The sequence below is a fragment of the Phocoena phocoena genome, chromosome 12 (genome assembly GCF_963924675.1).
Source record: "Phocoena phocoena chromosome 12, mPhoPho1.1, whole genome shotgun sequence".
Lineage (NCBI taxonomy): Eukaryota > Metazoa > Chordata > Mammalia > Artiodactyla > Phocoenidae > Phocoena > Phocoena phocoena.
Window position 1 is genome coordinate 28,126,266 of NC_089230.1, and position 14,970 is coordinate 28,141,235.

The 14,970-nt window shown below is 37.3% G+C and overlaps 1 protein-coding gene across 2 annotated transcripts in view; it reads left to right on the top strand.

Annotated features, from left to right (window-relative positions):
• Window positions 1-2,727: 2,727 nt before the first annotated feature.
• HBS1L (HBS1 like translational GTPase) overlaps window positions 2,728-14,970 on the top strand; it is an 82,304-nt gene continuing 70,061 nt past the window's right edge. Inside the window, exons 1-3 of one of the 2 annotated variants that reach the window (XM_065888598.1) lie at window positions 2,728-2,885; window positions 6,454-6,519; window positions 14,730-14,858. In XM_065888598.1, the coding sequence (XP_065744670.1) occupies window positions 2,843-2,885; window positions 6,454-6,519; window positions 14,730-14,858 (238 nt within the window). In that variant the 5' untranslated portion in view covers window positions 2,728-2,842. The remainder of the gene's footprint in view (window positions 2,886-6,453; window positions 6,520-14,729; window positions 14,859-14,970) is intronic. The other variant, XM_065888599.1, reaches the window with a different exon arrangement.

A 14,970-nucleotide genomic window follows, 5' to 3' on the forward strand; every position in this document is an offset into this window, starting at 1 on the left:
ATGAAAAGGCCAGTTACAAATTGAAAGAGGTATGTCCAAATTATATATCAAAGAAATTGTATCCAGAATATAAAAAGAACTCTCCAAAGTAAAATTAATATTGACATTAAAAATTGAAAAAAGATTCAAACAGACACTTTACTAAAGAGGATACAGAAATGTCAAACACACATAATATCTTTAGACCATACCAACTGCTGGCAAGGTTGTGAAGAAAATGGAACTATGTTGCTGGTAGGAATGTAAAATATTGCAACCACTTTGGAAAACAGTTTGGCAGTTTCTCAAAAAACTAAAGATAGGGGTTTCCCTGGTGGCACAGTGGTTGAGAGTCCGCCTGCCAATGCAGGGAACACGGGTTCGTGCCCCGGTCCGGGAAGATCCCACATGCCGCGGAGCGGCTGGGCCCGTGAGCCATGGCCGCTGAGCCTGCGCGTCCGGAGCCTGTGCTCCGCAATGGGAGAGGCCACAACAATGAGAGGCCCGCGTACCGCAAAAAAAAAAAAAAAAAAAAAAAAAAAAAACTAAAGATAACATCATATTGATAATCCAACCATTCTGCTCCTAGGTATTGACCCGGGATAAATAAGTTTACGTCCATACAAAGAGTTGTACATGATTCAAGCACGTACATGGATGAATCTCAAAATTACTGTGCTGAGTGAATGAAGCCAGAGAAGAAAATAATACATATTATATGACTTCCTCTATATAAAATTTTATAAAATACATCCTATATCTATAGCGACAGAAAGGTGATCAGTTTTTGCCTAAGGCCAGGGTGAGGAGGCAGCCAGGTGCAGGAGGGAGAGATAATAAAGATACTTGAGGAAATTTTGCAAATTTGGGTAAGTTCATTATCTCGGCTGGGTTGATGGTTTCGCTGGTGAATATATATGTCAAAGCTCATCAAATTGTATATTTTAAATATGTGCAGTTTATCCCTTGTCAATGATTCTTCAATAAATGTGTTAAAAACTTTATAAGGTAGTTATGCTACTTTCACTTATAATTTTTTTAAAAATTGATATTAAAATGAATTAGTTGTATAGTTGTTTGTGGTGTTTGTTAAATATCTCATAGCAAGATATTATATCTATTATATATTATATCTATCTTTTCAATTCATTAATTTATTTAGCAAACATTCAAAGTGCCAGACATTAGGGTGCTAGAGAAACAAACATAAAGCTTTCCAATTAGTGGGGTAGAGAACTAGAATTTACTGAGTACTGAAGGAGTTCAGGGCATGTCACCCTAAAATATACTTTGGTATATTGATTATTTTGAATTGAAGTAACTTGAGAAACATCAAGAAGGGCTCTCAGGCCTTTTCCTTTCCACCTAAAAGCAGGTCATAAAATTTCCTATGAGAAGACTGTCCTTCCTATACCAGAAGGCAGATAAGATACCATCCTTACCAACAGAACCTAGGAATTGATGCTGAAATGGGTTTGTACAAACTTACTGAAACATCCCTATCTTCCACTAGTTTTGCTGCCCCTCCCTTGCCCCCAGAATACTTTTCCTAGTCACAATTTACAACCCATAGCCCAAACCTTTGTCTTGTCTGTGTGAAATCCTTCTACAAGGATAATTATTCACAACTCTGTACGTTACATACTGTTACTATCTCCATTTTACAGACGAAGAAACAGGCTACAACATAAACATTACCTAAAAGTGTAAACACTTAAGCCATATGAAATTAGCAACTATTTTTGTGTAAAATTTTGTCTTGGAGTTACATTGAACAGCAATGATAGTTAAAATCAAACATTTGGTGGTTAGACACATTCAAACACATGTGTAAGTTACCATTCAAGCCACTTACAAATATGAGTTGAATTTGTATCATTATTTTTTTCCATTATGGATAATAAAAAGCTAAGTAAGCTTTTGTTTCTAGAATTTGATATATCACCACTTCAAAAATATAAAAGTAAAACTAGAGTGTAGTTTCTTCAGTAAAATAAGGAGATTGATTTTTTTACATAGCATCATTCACTTTGTGACCTAAGAAATGACACTTAATAATAGGTTATAGATTTATTCATTAACAACATTCATCACCATTTAAGGCCAGTATTTAGTAATCTTAGCATGTTACTGTGTTGAATGAATGTTCACTGAATCCTCTATGATCTGATGATAATCATTGACATGGCTAAGGGCAGACAGGTGTTTACTAGAGGTATTAATGCAGGATGGAGCACATACATGAAACCACGAATTGCATACACAAATGCATGGTGACCTATTGTAGCCAGGTTCTCAATGAAAATATACCCGTTTATGAAGAGTCTTTTTTTCGCCTTTAAAACTTGGACTAATTCTTATACCAAACGTATACAAGTTTGTTAATGCCCATTAGCGCCAAAATAGGCCGCAAAGATGAAAGCTGGATAAGACAAGGTTCGTGCTCTTACTGAGCACACAGTCAGCTTTTTCACTAGATTATCAGAAACCAAATTTGGAAATTAATCTGGAACGCCGGCGTAGGTCAAGGATCCCGACTCGAAATATTAAGTCCAAACTAACAAATTATAAAAGGTGTAATTCGTCTCCGACGAAAGCCCCGTCAGTCAATTTATCTGTGGGCGCGGCCTCGCCGAAACGCACCCCTCCCGTGAGCATGAGTGCGCATGCGTTCTCAGAGAGGCGAATGACCCTGAGAGGTTGCCGTACTCAGATAAGACGTCGTGCGTGCGCAGGCGCTCAGCGCTGAGGCCTGCCGGAAGCCAAGATGGCGTATAGGTAATCGGCAGGCCGCAGTTGGCGCCTTGTCAGTAATTGAGCTGGTAGTTTGTAAGCGGCTGTGGCGAACGCCCTCTCCGCCGTCATGGCCAGGCATCGGAATGTCCGAGGCTATAACTACGATGAAGGTAGGTGGCAGGGTTATGCCGGGCCGTCATTTTTATCGTTCCAGCCGGGATAGCAGCCGGTTGGCACTCACTTCCATATGTTAGTTTCTCGTCAGTGGTGCCAGGCTGGCGTTCAGAGGAGGCTCATTTGGAGAAAATTACAAGACGCCTGGGCTCCACCGAATGGCGTTGTTTTAAGTCGTGTTTTTTTCCTTCTGGGATTGGTTTTATTTAGGGTAGGGGAGATGCTGCAGGGCCTCATATGGGAAGGACTTTTAAAAAGGTTGGGATCCGGTGATAGTTACCCACGTAAGCATTATTACCTCTCCCATTGTTTCCCCCCAGGTCGGCTACACAATTTCCTACTTCGAGCTTTTCTCCCCGACCCTCCTTTCAAACAGGCCCATGAAACTTTCTTATTTGTAAAACAAGGATTAACCTAATGCTTACATTCAGCTGTTCTGCTGTAACTGTTAGATTTAAAGGGTAAATCTTGTGTGTTTGTTCCTACACACTTAGTGCAGAACCTGGCTTGAATTAGCTGACTAACTTATTTTCTATGCTTTTCAAGTTAAATTGGAAACTTAGGAGATGGTAGAAGAAAATACATATTAAAAAGGCCCAAAGAGTAACTTGATCAGATGATCTTGAGGTGTGTACTCAGTTCTTGGTTGGTCATGCTGAATATAAATGTACTTTTTGGGAAAAAAAAGTGGTAGTAAAAGAAAGGGTGCTTCTAAAAGGACCTATTGATTTTAAAAGTGAAATAAAAAAATATGAATGTTGTCCAGAAGTTTAATTTCTATACAGTGGATACTTGTAGGCATCACCAAGCATCACACAAACTAAAACTGTAAACAAGTATGAAGGAGTGCAAATGAGTAAAGATCTATCACTTTGTTGAGTACAGGGCCTGCAGTGTGCATAGTATATTGGTGGTGGTTATTAGCATTCCCAGCAGATTATTCTAGAACATCAGTATGCTCTAATCATAGCGGAGGGCAGCTAATACCCTTTGCTGCATTTGAAGGCAGTGATCCAGTTAGCCTGGCACGTGTTAGGTTCCTGGTGGTCACTTCAGAATGGAATTCTTTTTCAGTATTGCAGTGGATGTTAAGTATTGCCTGTGGACCACTGTTACCTGAGAAATGACTTTAGCCTGGGAGATATTTTTGCAAATATGCTGTAAAAGACACGAATAGGTCTAATTACTACTTACGCATTCTTTAATAGATATTTATCATGTCCTCAATCAACATTGAGTGCTTGGAGTACTGTTTGAGCTTTGGGGACCAACAGAAAGATGTTTGAGGGAGTTTAAAGAGGGAGATACACAAGTAACAGATGATTATGAAGTGCTATGGGAGCTACTTAAGTGAGAACAACTGTTCAGAATGAGTCGGAGGACTTTAAGCAGAACTCGTATGTGAAGGAAGGCATCCTGAAGGAGAGGTGCTTGGCTTGAGGGAGTGAGTGCTAAGTACCTTCTCACCTTAGCCACCCCACATCAGGTTTTCAGATTTCTCTGGAACAGTTGATGACATCATAACCAAGCCGTTCCTATAGCTTTGGAGGTCCATCCCCTTTTCTTGCTTGTGAAAGTTCTACTTATATTAAGTGTCCAGTTTTTTTCTCTTCTCAGTTAAGCTTTCCCTTCTCTCAGATAATAATTTAAAAATTCTCAAAAGTAATATAACTTCACTACAGAGATTTTTTTTTTCATTACAGAAATTTTTATGCTCCCAAATCTATTGGTTCCTCTCCTTAACTTTCATTGTGTTCTTCTCTGTAGTATGGGTAGTAGTTTACAAGACTGCCTCACCTACCAATTAATAAAAGTCCCGGGAAGGCAAAGCCCATACTTTATTTTTATATTTACTCCATTAGCCAGTACAATGCTTTATGTGCAGCAGATACTCGAAAACATTGTTGAGGAAAAGAACCACTTGACAAAAATCCCAGGAAAGAATTCTTTTTATCTTCTGATACTCTAACACTTTTAGGGTTCATTTCAGTACTGAAAAACTGACCCAGTATAAAAAGATTCTTGTCTTTAATATCCAAATATATTTTTTTGTGAATGGCTTCTCATTTATTTGCTAATATTTTTTTATTAAGTTGGGATTGTGATCTAATAATTTATTGAATGTGTAAAAATTTACACATTTTCATCCAATAGTAGCATTTATGTAATTTTTCTTTGCCATAAATATTTGGTCTCAGCCTTTGAACGTGCTGTTCCTGCTGCTGCTACATGAATACCCTCAGAAATTAGCTAACTATCCTTTGGAATTGGTTTAAAATATGATATTCCTGGGGATCTTTCCGTAGCCACCCCACTCCCAATTCTGTTTTTGTTGTTCCTATGTGTGTTCCCAGATCATTCTGTATTCTTATGTCTCAAACACTCGTAATATTGTTTTATAATTGCTCGTTTTCTCGTCTGTCTTCCCTTGTTAGATTTTAGGTTTGTAGAGATCTGGGAATGTGCCTGCCACTCAGTCTTGTACCCCAAATGTCTCTGATAGCCCCTGGCATAGTGTTAGTATTTGTTGAATGAATAGATACACTTATGTAAACATGTTTATGTTCTTTGTGGGTTTTTATAGATTGATTCATTAATTTATAATAAAACAAGTATTAATTTATGCCAAGCATGTGTCAGGTAGTTGTCTAGACAGTCTTGCCCTGAAGGAGCTTATAGTCCATGGAGTGAACCAGGTACGGTGCTTTGAAGACATTCAGTTAGAGGAGTGTGCTAGAGAATAAAAGTGGCAGGTAGGGCTTGCTGCTTTACCCGGAGTGGTCAGGGAAGACTTCTGAAATAGATGACATTTGAGCTGGAACCTTAACTAGGAGAAGGAAACAGCGGTAGGAAAATCTGGGCAAAGAGCATATTGTAGTCAGTTTGAAAAAAGGCCAAATAGCTAGAGCAGAGGGGAGTTTAGGATAAGGTGGGTTTTGTGCATTACCTAGCTTTACATGAAGAAAAACTGCCTTCATGGTCTGATTGTATACCCTGCGCTAGTCAGTTGTATGGAAAATAAATGTTTTGGTTAGAGCAGGCATCTGGTGAAAAAATGGATGGAAGGCTTATTTCAGATTTTTGTCAATACTGGAAGGACAATTCAAGTACATGGTGTATGGGATTATTCTTTGATCACACGAAGTGAAAACTTGGAAAAACTTCTTAAAACTCAATTAGCTTAAAAATCTAAAAACATGTATGTCTTTATAAATATAGAAAGTCGGTAAATACCTACTTTGGGTAGAATTTTAAGAATTTTTTTTGAAAAGTGGACATTCTAAGTCCCTTTAGTTTAGATGAACAATGTAATTAATTTAATTTAATTTATTTTGGAGAGAATTCAGATGTTTCCTCATTAATAACTAAGAATATAAAAAGAACTTGTAAGTGAATTTACCTCTTGTATCTTTATTTTAGATTTTGAAGACAATGATCTCTATGGCCAGTCTGTAGAGGATGATTAATTTACCTCTTGTATCTTTATTTTAGATTTTGAAGACGATGATCTCTATGGCCAGTCTGTAGAGGATGATTAATTTACCTCTTGTATCTTTATTTTAGATTTTGAAGACGATGATCTCTATGGCCAGTCTGTAGAGGATGATTATTGTATTTCACCATCAACAGGTGAATTTTTAAAAATAATTTGATTTTCATTATTTGGGTGTTTAAAAATGTTAAGTAAATGTTATTGTCATTCTAGGACAAGCACGTTCCAGGAGACTGTTATATCATGTACCCTTTAGAAAGATAATTGTATGTGAACTTTAAAGGTATATAAAATAATTTCTTAACTTACGAATGGAATTTAAAATTTTGATTCCATCATTTGACTTTAAACAGTTTGAAGAAAATTCTGAAAACTATGGTTTTCCAATATTCTTTGCAGCATGCAATTAATCTGAATTGACTAAAATGGTAATTTAGTCAATAATGAAAATCTAAAACTTCTGAAGGAAGACAGCAGTTAATTTTATATTCCCAGGAAAATCTTGAATATTAGAAACACTGAAGTGTTATGCATAGACTTCCCTTCATACAGTACTTTATCTACTGTAAATAAACCAAATACATGTAATTCAAACTTCTGATGGAACCACAAAGTGATTTAGAGTTCAAATTCCTATAGGATTCCACATAAGAGCTGCATCTTCGGTCTCATTTGCTGAAAAATTTCTTCTTTGCGACCATATAACAAAAACATTTCCTATGTTCTTTACAGCAGAGACAGTGTCTTTATATATATATAAATATTTTTTTAATGTCTTTATTGGAGTATAATTGCTTTACAGTGGTGTGTTAGTTTCTGCTTTACAACATAGTGAATCAGCTATACATATACATATATCCCCATATTTCCTCCCTCTTGTATGTCTCCCTCCCACCCTCCCTGTCCCACCCCTCTAGGTGGTCACAAAGCACCCAGCTGATCTCCCTGTGCTATGTGGCTGCTTCCCACTAGCTATCTATCTTACGTTTGGTAGTGTATATATGTCCACACCACTCTCTGACTTCGTCCCAGCTTACCCTTCTCCCTCACCGTGTCCTCAAGTCCATTCTCTACGTCTGCATCTTTATTCCTGTCCTGCCCCTAGGTTCTTCAGAACCTTTTTTTTTTAGATGCCATATATATGTGTTAGCATACAGTATTTGCTTTTCTCTTTCTGACTTACTTCACTCTGTATGACAGACTCTGGGTCCATCCACCTCACTACAAATAACTCAATTTCATTTCTTTTTATGGCTGAGTAATATTCCATTGTATATATGTGCCACATCTTCTTTATCCATTCATCTGTTGATGGACAGTTAGGTTGCTTTCATGTCCTGGCGATTGTAAATAGTGCTGCAATGAACATTGTGGTACATGAGAGACAGTGTCTTTGATCCAGACCTTTTCTCACTAATTTCCCTAAAAATGCATTTGTCTTCAAATTTTAGCCTACTCTATAAACAGTTGATTAAAATGCCTTGATAAATTTTACTATGCCATAAAAGCGGGTACAGTTACATATAGTTATGTACAGCATAAATATAATTCATAAAACTCATTTTCCACAAGTTGAAAGGTTTAATATAGTAATTAAAATTTCTATCAGTGTGCCTTGTCTTTAATAACTTATCGTCTCCTGAGCTGTTTTGTGAACCTGCTTTATGCCTCCTCTTAGTCTCTGAAGACCAACTATGTCCCTCTGACTTTTTAGAATTTCTTTTTCTTTATAAAGGCATAGGTGCTCTAGAAGTTGTCATAGCACCTCTCCTCTTCCTGTCATCTTTTTTCCTGTTAACTTACTACTCTGTAATGCATCTAGCTCTTTATGTGTACTTTAATCATTTAGCCTAACTAATCAGAGCCTTTCTTCTCTTCCTTTAGTGTTACACTGTTATCAGTCACGATTTTATTAGAAGATAGAAATTACACCAGTTGTTTTGCCAGAGAGATTCTAATGTAAACAGTTGTTAACTAGGTATTAGAGACAAAAAATACAAACCAGAATATCAAGGAGGTAGTAACTTTAGGAAGCATTTATCATCTCTAGTTCCTAGGGGAACCAATGGACAAGGTTGAAGCCAACCTTTAGAATCTGGTGGGGGACTCCTTTGAGCTGGGACCTAGATGTGTAACAAGAGGGTTCTGCTTTGTTGCTTTGCTATTGAAGTTCAGAGGAGGGACTGTAGAGCTGGGACTGAGACCTGAGGAGGGGATGCTCTGTGGCTGGTGTCTCTGAAGGGACACTGTGAAGCTGGGCTTCAGCCTTTTGAAGAGGGAATTCTAGCGGGCTGTATGATCATGGTTGAAGCTGGTTCTGGGAGTTTTGGAAAAACTGCAAACTGATATAAATTGCAGTTACTGGAACAAATGATTTCTGCAAGATGAAGTGTTGCTGGGGTGATGGTGACCAGATAAGAAACAAAAAGGAAAGGAGCATGTGTGTTCCTCTTCCAGCCTTCCAGTCTCCCTTTAGCATCTGCCTGTTGGCTCATCCTAAAAGGGAACCAGCTGTCATAGAAGAAATGTGCTTTGCAGACTTCAACCCCAGCGTCACAGAGCAGAGTAAAGAGACTGGGTTAGAAACTGAGAGGCGGCTTAATCAGCATTCCTTTAAAGCTTCTTATTCAGTGATTCAAAAAGACCATATTTTGTAGGGATTAGGGCTAAAAGAAATTTCAGTTTTTCCAAGGAACCTCCCAGGCACTTGTCATTTGCAGTGTGTTAAAAAAACTCTATGGGTTAACCTTTTGGGGTGCCTACAGTTCATTATCATCAGTTGACAAGGTGACAAAGTAATGTCTGGTAGCACTAACTAGTATTACAAGTGTAGTAAAAGTCATGGCATGTTCATGAAACTGAGAAGGTGATGTGGGTGTGATAATTAGATTTGAGTTTTTTAAAAAAAATCTCATATAATAGAGACTGGATTGAAGGTGGTACATAAGTGGTTGTAGATAGAGAAGTTAGGAGACTATTATATTAATCTAGAGGAGATGAGGATATTTCAGGACTGTGTTCTCAAAATGTGGTCCATGTATCATTTGCATTACTTGAGGATTTGTTCGAAAAGTAATTCTGGGCCCCACCCCGTAGTCAGAAACTCTTGAGGGTGGGACACAGCTACTGCTTTGAGAACCATTTGTTTAGGACAGGGGTGACAGCAGGGGATTTGCAGATAGATTCAAGAGATAATTGCAGGAGCTAAGGTCTACTTGGAAGTTGGTTGACTATGGCTTGCACAAGGAAACCTTCATAGGGAGAGGGACTACTGAAAGACATCTTAATATTGCAGATTAATGCATTCATTTATCTAGGCTTGTCTAAATAAATCATGCTTAACCTTGAGTAATGAGCTAACACTACACAAGGTCAGGCATTCTGAAGGTGTTTTTCTGAGATTTGCTTTTATGGCCTACCTTTCTTGAGGTCATAGTTTATCCCTTGTCTCTCACAACCCTTGATATGTGTCTTGTCTGTGGTTCATATTCAGGACAGTCTGACTCTTTGAGAGTTACTTTTGTATATACTCCAGGAAGTCAACCGACCTTATCAAAGCAGGAGATAGTTAAATGGTTTTGACTTTCTTCTGTGACAAACTGGTATTTTTAACAAAAGCATGTAGTTTTGGATTTTTAAATTTTCCACAACATGTATAAAGTAGTAGTAATATCAGATCAGACACTTTTCCTCTTTAGTGGTATATTTTTCCAGGCAATTTTCAATTAAAAATGAATAGTTTTAGAAGGATACTTTCTGTTCTTAAAGAAGCAGCTAATGTCATCGAAGAGATGATTGAATTCATGGTCTAATGAATTCTGGTAATTGAATGACTTTATCAATTAATAGGAGTTTCTCTAAATTTTATTATGTATTTTTTTTAACTCTGCTAAGCACAGTTTTCTTGATGGAAAGGTGATTTCTAAATGGTGTAGCTTTTTTTTTTTCTTTAGAAAGATCGACTTTGATGCTGAATATTGAACATACATTAGGGAGCTGGTGATAGCAAAAAGAGCCTATAAATAAAACTTTGAACAGTTATAAATCTTGTTTCAACTAATATAATTAGAAGTGGTAAAAGATAAACTGAAGCATATTAACATTTTTAAGAGTTTATTTGAGCAGATATCAGTTTGAATCAGGTAGCTCCAAACTGGAAGTGGTTAGGAGCACTCTACCAACAGGAGCTGGGGCAAGGTTTTTATAGAGAAGACATGAAGCAAAGCAAGGAAATTATTTGGTTGGCTACAGGTTAACCCATTACATTATTTGGGGGAGAGTAGGTGGCTTTCTGTGATTGGTTGTTGTTAATCCTGAGGCCTTTGCAGGATTGACTCTGGATTGGTTTTTCCTTTGCAACCAAGGCGTTAGAGCCACTTCAGTCTCATGGCCTCCTTGTATGATTAATTTAACAGTAGTTAATCTTATTCAGTCCATTCCATGTTAATTTATTGAGCATCAATTAACATGTAAGGAAGCTTGTTAAAAGTTCCCTTCAAATGACAGTATGGTGGGTAAAGAAGTAGTCCTGCCTGAAGGAGTCTGGAAAGGCTTCTGGAAGGAGGTGGGATTGGGACTGGTAAATTTGGGAGTAAGAATGGGCATCCTAGAGAGGAAACAACAGTGCTTGAGCAGTGGCCTCTAAGTGAGGCATGTTTGGGATGACTCACATGATTAATGCAGTTGCAGCACAAAGAGGGCTCAGAAAGGAAATAGCCAAATTGTGGAAGATGGTTTTTAATTTTAGGTGTGTAGTTTTAGCTTATTGAAGGTTTTTTAGTTAAGGGGGTAATGTTTTAGGAAAGTAACTGATGACAGTATACAAAGTGGACTACATCTGGGACAGATGAAAGGGGAGACTTGTAGGCTTTTTCCTACCTTCCCTGATGATACCAGTCAGCTGGGAGTAATTGTAAAAATTGAGATTCCCTGCCCCATTCCAACACCACTTAACCAGAACTCCAGGGGAAGAAGCCTAGAAAGCTGTATCTTTAATGAGTGCCTCACATGATTTTTATTTTAAGATGTTTAGGAAGCAATATTAGGCAATTGCAGAGTCAGGTTTTGAATTCTCTGAATTTTTATGTTTATCAAAATGCTTTAAATTGTAAAAGTCACTATGGGTGTCCAATTTTTCAGAGAGCATTTCTGTCAAAGTTTGTGATTAAATTTTTAGAAAAGAAGAGCACTTTATATTTATCCTTTTCTCTCCATTGCTTTTCTCTCACTCTTTTTTATCATATTTGTTGCCTTTTGAATCTCATTTCAACTTCGGAGATCTGGATACTTCTTTTTTCCCCAGCAGCTATTTTCCCTGGGGAATTTTCCTACCCACCATCCCTCTGCACTCCTGGGCACATCCAACCATCATTTACTTCTAAAACAATGGCCACAGTTTCTGAGTTGGATTTGTATGTGGGAGGGGGTAGGAAGCCCCCAGGAAGAATAGCTCCTTGGGGGTAGAGTAGAATCCTGGATTTTGATAACTTCCTTTTTCCCTGTCAATATTTCCTAAGTGAAAATTGTTCACGGACGTATCTGATTTCTTCTCTCACTTAATTTTTGTTTTGCGGTACGCGGGCCTCTCACTGTTGTGGCCTCTCCCGTTGCAGAGCACAGGCTCTGGACGCGTAGGCTCAGTGGCCATGGCTCACGAGCCCAGCCGCTCTGCGGCATGTGGGATCTTCCCAGACCGGGGCACGAACCCGTGTCCCCTGCATCGGCAGGTGGACTCTCAACCACTGCGCCACCAGGGAAGCCCACTCACTTAATTTTTGTTTTGTCTTAGGTTTTTCCTCACAGTTCAGAGCTACGAGAGAAAGTTGGGGAAAGTATATTTGTTACTTTTAGGCTAAACTGAATAGTTAATTACAGCCAGGAAAGTAGTTTGAAAATCATCAGGCACAAAATGGCCTGGTTTACATTTTTTAATGCTACCACATTTTATTGTATCTAAAATGCCATGGATTGTAAGACATATTGTTATTTTATGTACCACTTAAAAATACTCAGCTGTCAGTCTAAGTATTATATAATACTAAGATGCCATTTGATTGTAAGACATCCTTCATTCTGAGATTTTTAACGTATGAAAAAAGTGGTCATCTTAGAAAATCTGTGAAACAGGATATTTTTCCTGCTGTTTAACTATGTTGACTTTATAATGGCAGTATTGTATTTTACTTGCACAAGAGGGAGGGAAAATAGTGATATGTATATAGCATAATATGTACATTTTTGAAAAACCTTGTGGTCTTTAAAATTGTATACTAAAAAATAGCAAAACCTCTGGGAAAAAATAGGATCATAACAGACCACTCAGCGCGTAAAGTATCAATACTAATAAACCAATAATCATCTAATAAAAATGCTTGCACATTTGGAAAGTTACATTAACTTCCTAATAAAGATATATTCCAATATATATGGGACTTTACATTTAACAAAAAGGTGAAAGCTTGATAGAGGTGTAAGGAAGAGGTGAAACTAATGAGTAATGTTGCAAAGGCAAAGTACTCACAGGTCTTAGAGAGCCAAGCGGTAAGCATGCACAAAACAGGACACATGGCCAAATGGAGCCAAGAGGAAGAATGTGGAGCTATCTGGCATTAAAGTACAATTCCAATTACAGTATAATGTTCTATGGTTGGTGTTACTGAACTTTGTATTTGCATTACAAAGTGTTGGGGGGAAAATCTCCTAAACCAAAGCAACTTGAATGTTACTGTCATCATTCCCCTGTTGACCATTTGGTATAAACTAGTTTGTGTTAAGGAAACATGCATTATAGCAGAATAGATTGAATTCTCTCAACTGCTCTTTATTTCTCTTATTCTGTTCTCCTCTTTCAGGATGTCTTCCACCTCTTCTTCAGTTTTTCTGATGTTCTTGCCTTCTTTATTATAACTGCTCTAGTCTTCAGTGATTACTTAATCTTCTGTGCTTCTGTAGCACTTGTCATCTGTACTACTCATTTGGCTTTATAAAATATGTCATTACCTTTTCTTTTTTTGCCTTTCCTGCTAATCTGTAAGGCCATCATTGATTTATACTATAAATAAATAGCACTTATGCCATGACCTTCTGAGTATAGGTGTTACCCTTAAGTCATAGTATTTTCTATTGTCTATATATTGTGTTATCTTTACATTTTGAATACAGTTAGAGATTCCCTTTCATGAATAGTGCCTTCCTGAAAACATGCACAAAAGTCAAATGTGGGAACTCTGAGCAACAGGCATACATGTTATATGCTCATCCAGAAAGCTAAATAATATAAAATCCTTGATAACAGCTTGCCTTTAGAATACTGTATTGATGTTTTTATCCTTCTTAAACTTATTCTTTAATTTTATTCCTTGGCAATTGAACACATTCTCCAGGACTTGAGTTCAGTGGGCATCCAGTTGACGTGGAAGAGTGAACACTTGGGGCATTCATGATGATTCTCTCCTTTGCTCACACGTATTTCGTGTATGATACTCAAGCATATGTTGGCACTTTGATATTTTGTCTTTCTACCTATTAATGAAAAATATAATGCCCAGTTATATATTGAGTAATGACACTGCCAATACTGCAGAGTAGCACAGACTTCTGTCTGAAAGTCAAAGTTAGGTATATGACACTAATATACAGTCTCAGTGTATGATTGAAGTATAAACTGTTTAAAAGTTAAGGCCAATGGGGACTTCCTGGGTGGTCCAGTGGTTAAGACTTCGCCTTCCAATGCAGTGGGTTCGATTCCTGGTTGGGGAGCTAAGATCCCACATGCCCTGTGGCCAAAAAACTAAAACGTAAAACAGAAGCAGTGTTGTAACAGATTCACCAAAGGCTTTAAAAATGGTCCACATCAAAAAAAAATCTTAAAAAAAAAAAAGTTAAGGCCTATGATTTTGGTCAACTCTTGGGTTCAGGCAAAATTGGTAGTTCTTGGAAAGTGAAAATCTAGTCTGTTTTTGGTATTTTTTAATTATGCAAATGAACAAATTTGATATGAGGTTTAAAGTATTTGTTTCAAAGAAACAATTTCAGAGAAGATGGAATAGCAGGCAAGGATTAGGAAAGATAATTTTTGAAAACTGTGAAGAAAGTAAGCTCAGTGTTCATGAGATAGAAGGAAAGAAGGGAGACAATTATAAGAGGCTAGTGAATGGTTAGTAAGGACATTTGAGCAGAATTTGGGTGTGATATGTTTTGTCTTTGTTTTCATCCATTATTATAAATGTGGGCAAATGGCTGTAGGTGGTAGGTCAGAATCTTTGATTTTTATTTTAACTGTTGTTAAAGAAAAAAGTTAATGGGAAATGGCTATAGTACAACATTCTTTAATCATTGTATATTCTAGCTGCTCAGTTTATTTATTCACGACGTGACAAACCTTCAGTTGTTGAACCTGTAGAAGAATATGATTATGAAGATTTGAAAGAATCCTCCAATTCTCTTTTGAACCATCAGCTAAGCGGAATTGATCAAGGTATAGTAAAAAGTAGTCTATGTTTCTTATCTGAAAATGATTAATAATCAGTTTACCAGAAATTATCAATTTTATTTTTCATAATAATGATCATGGGTAGTAATGGTATGAA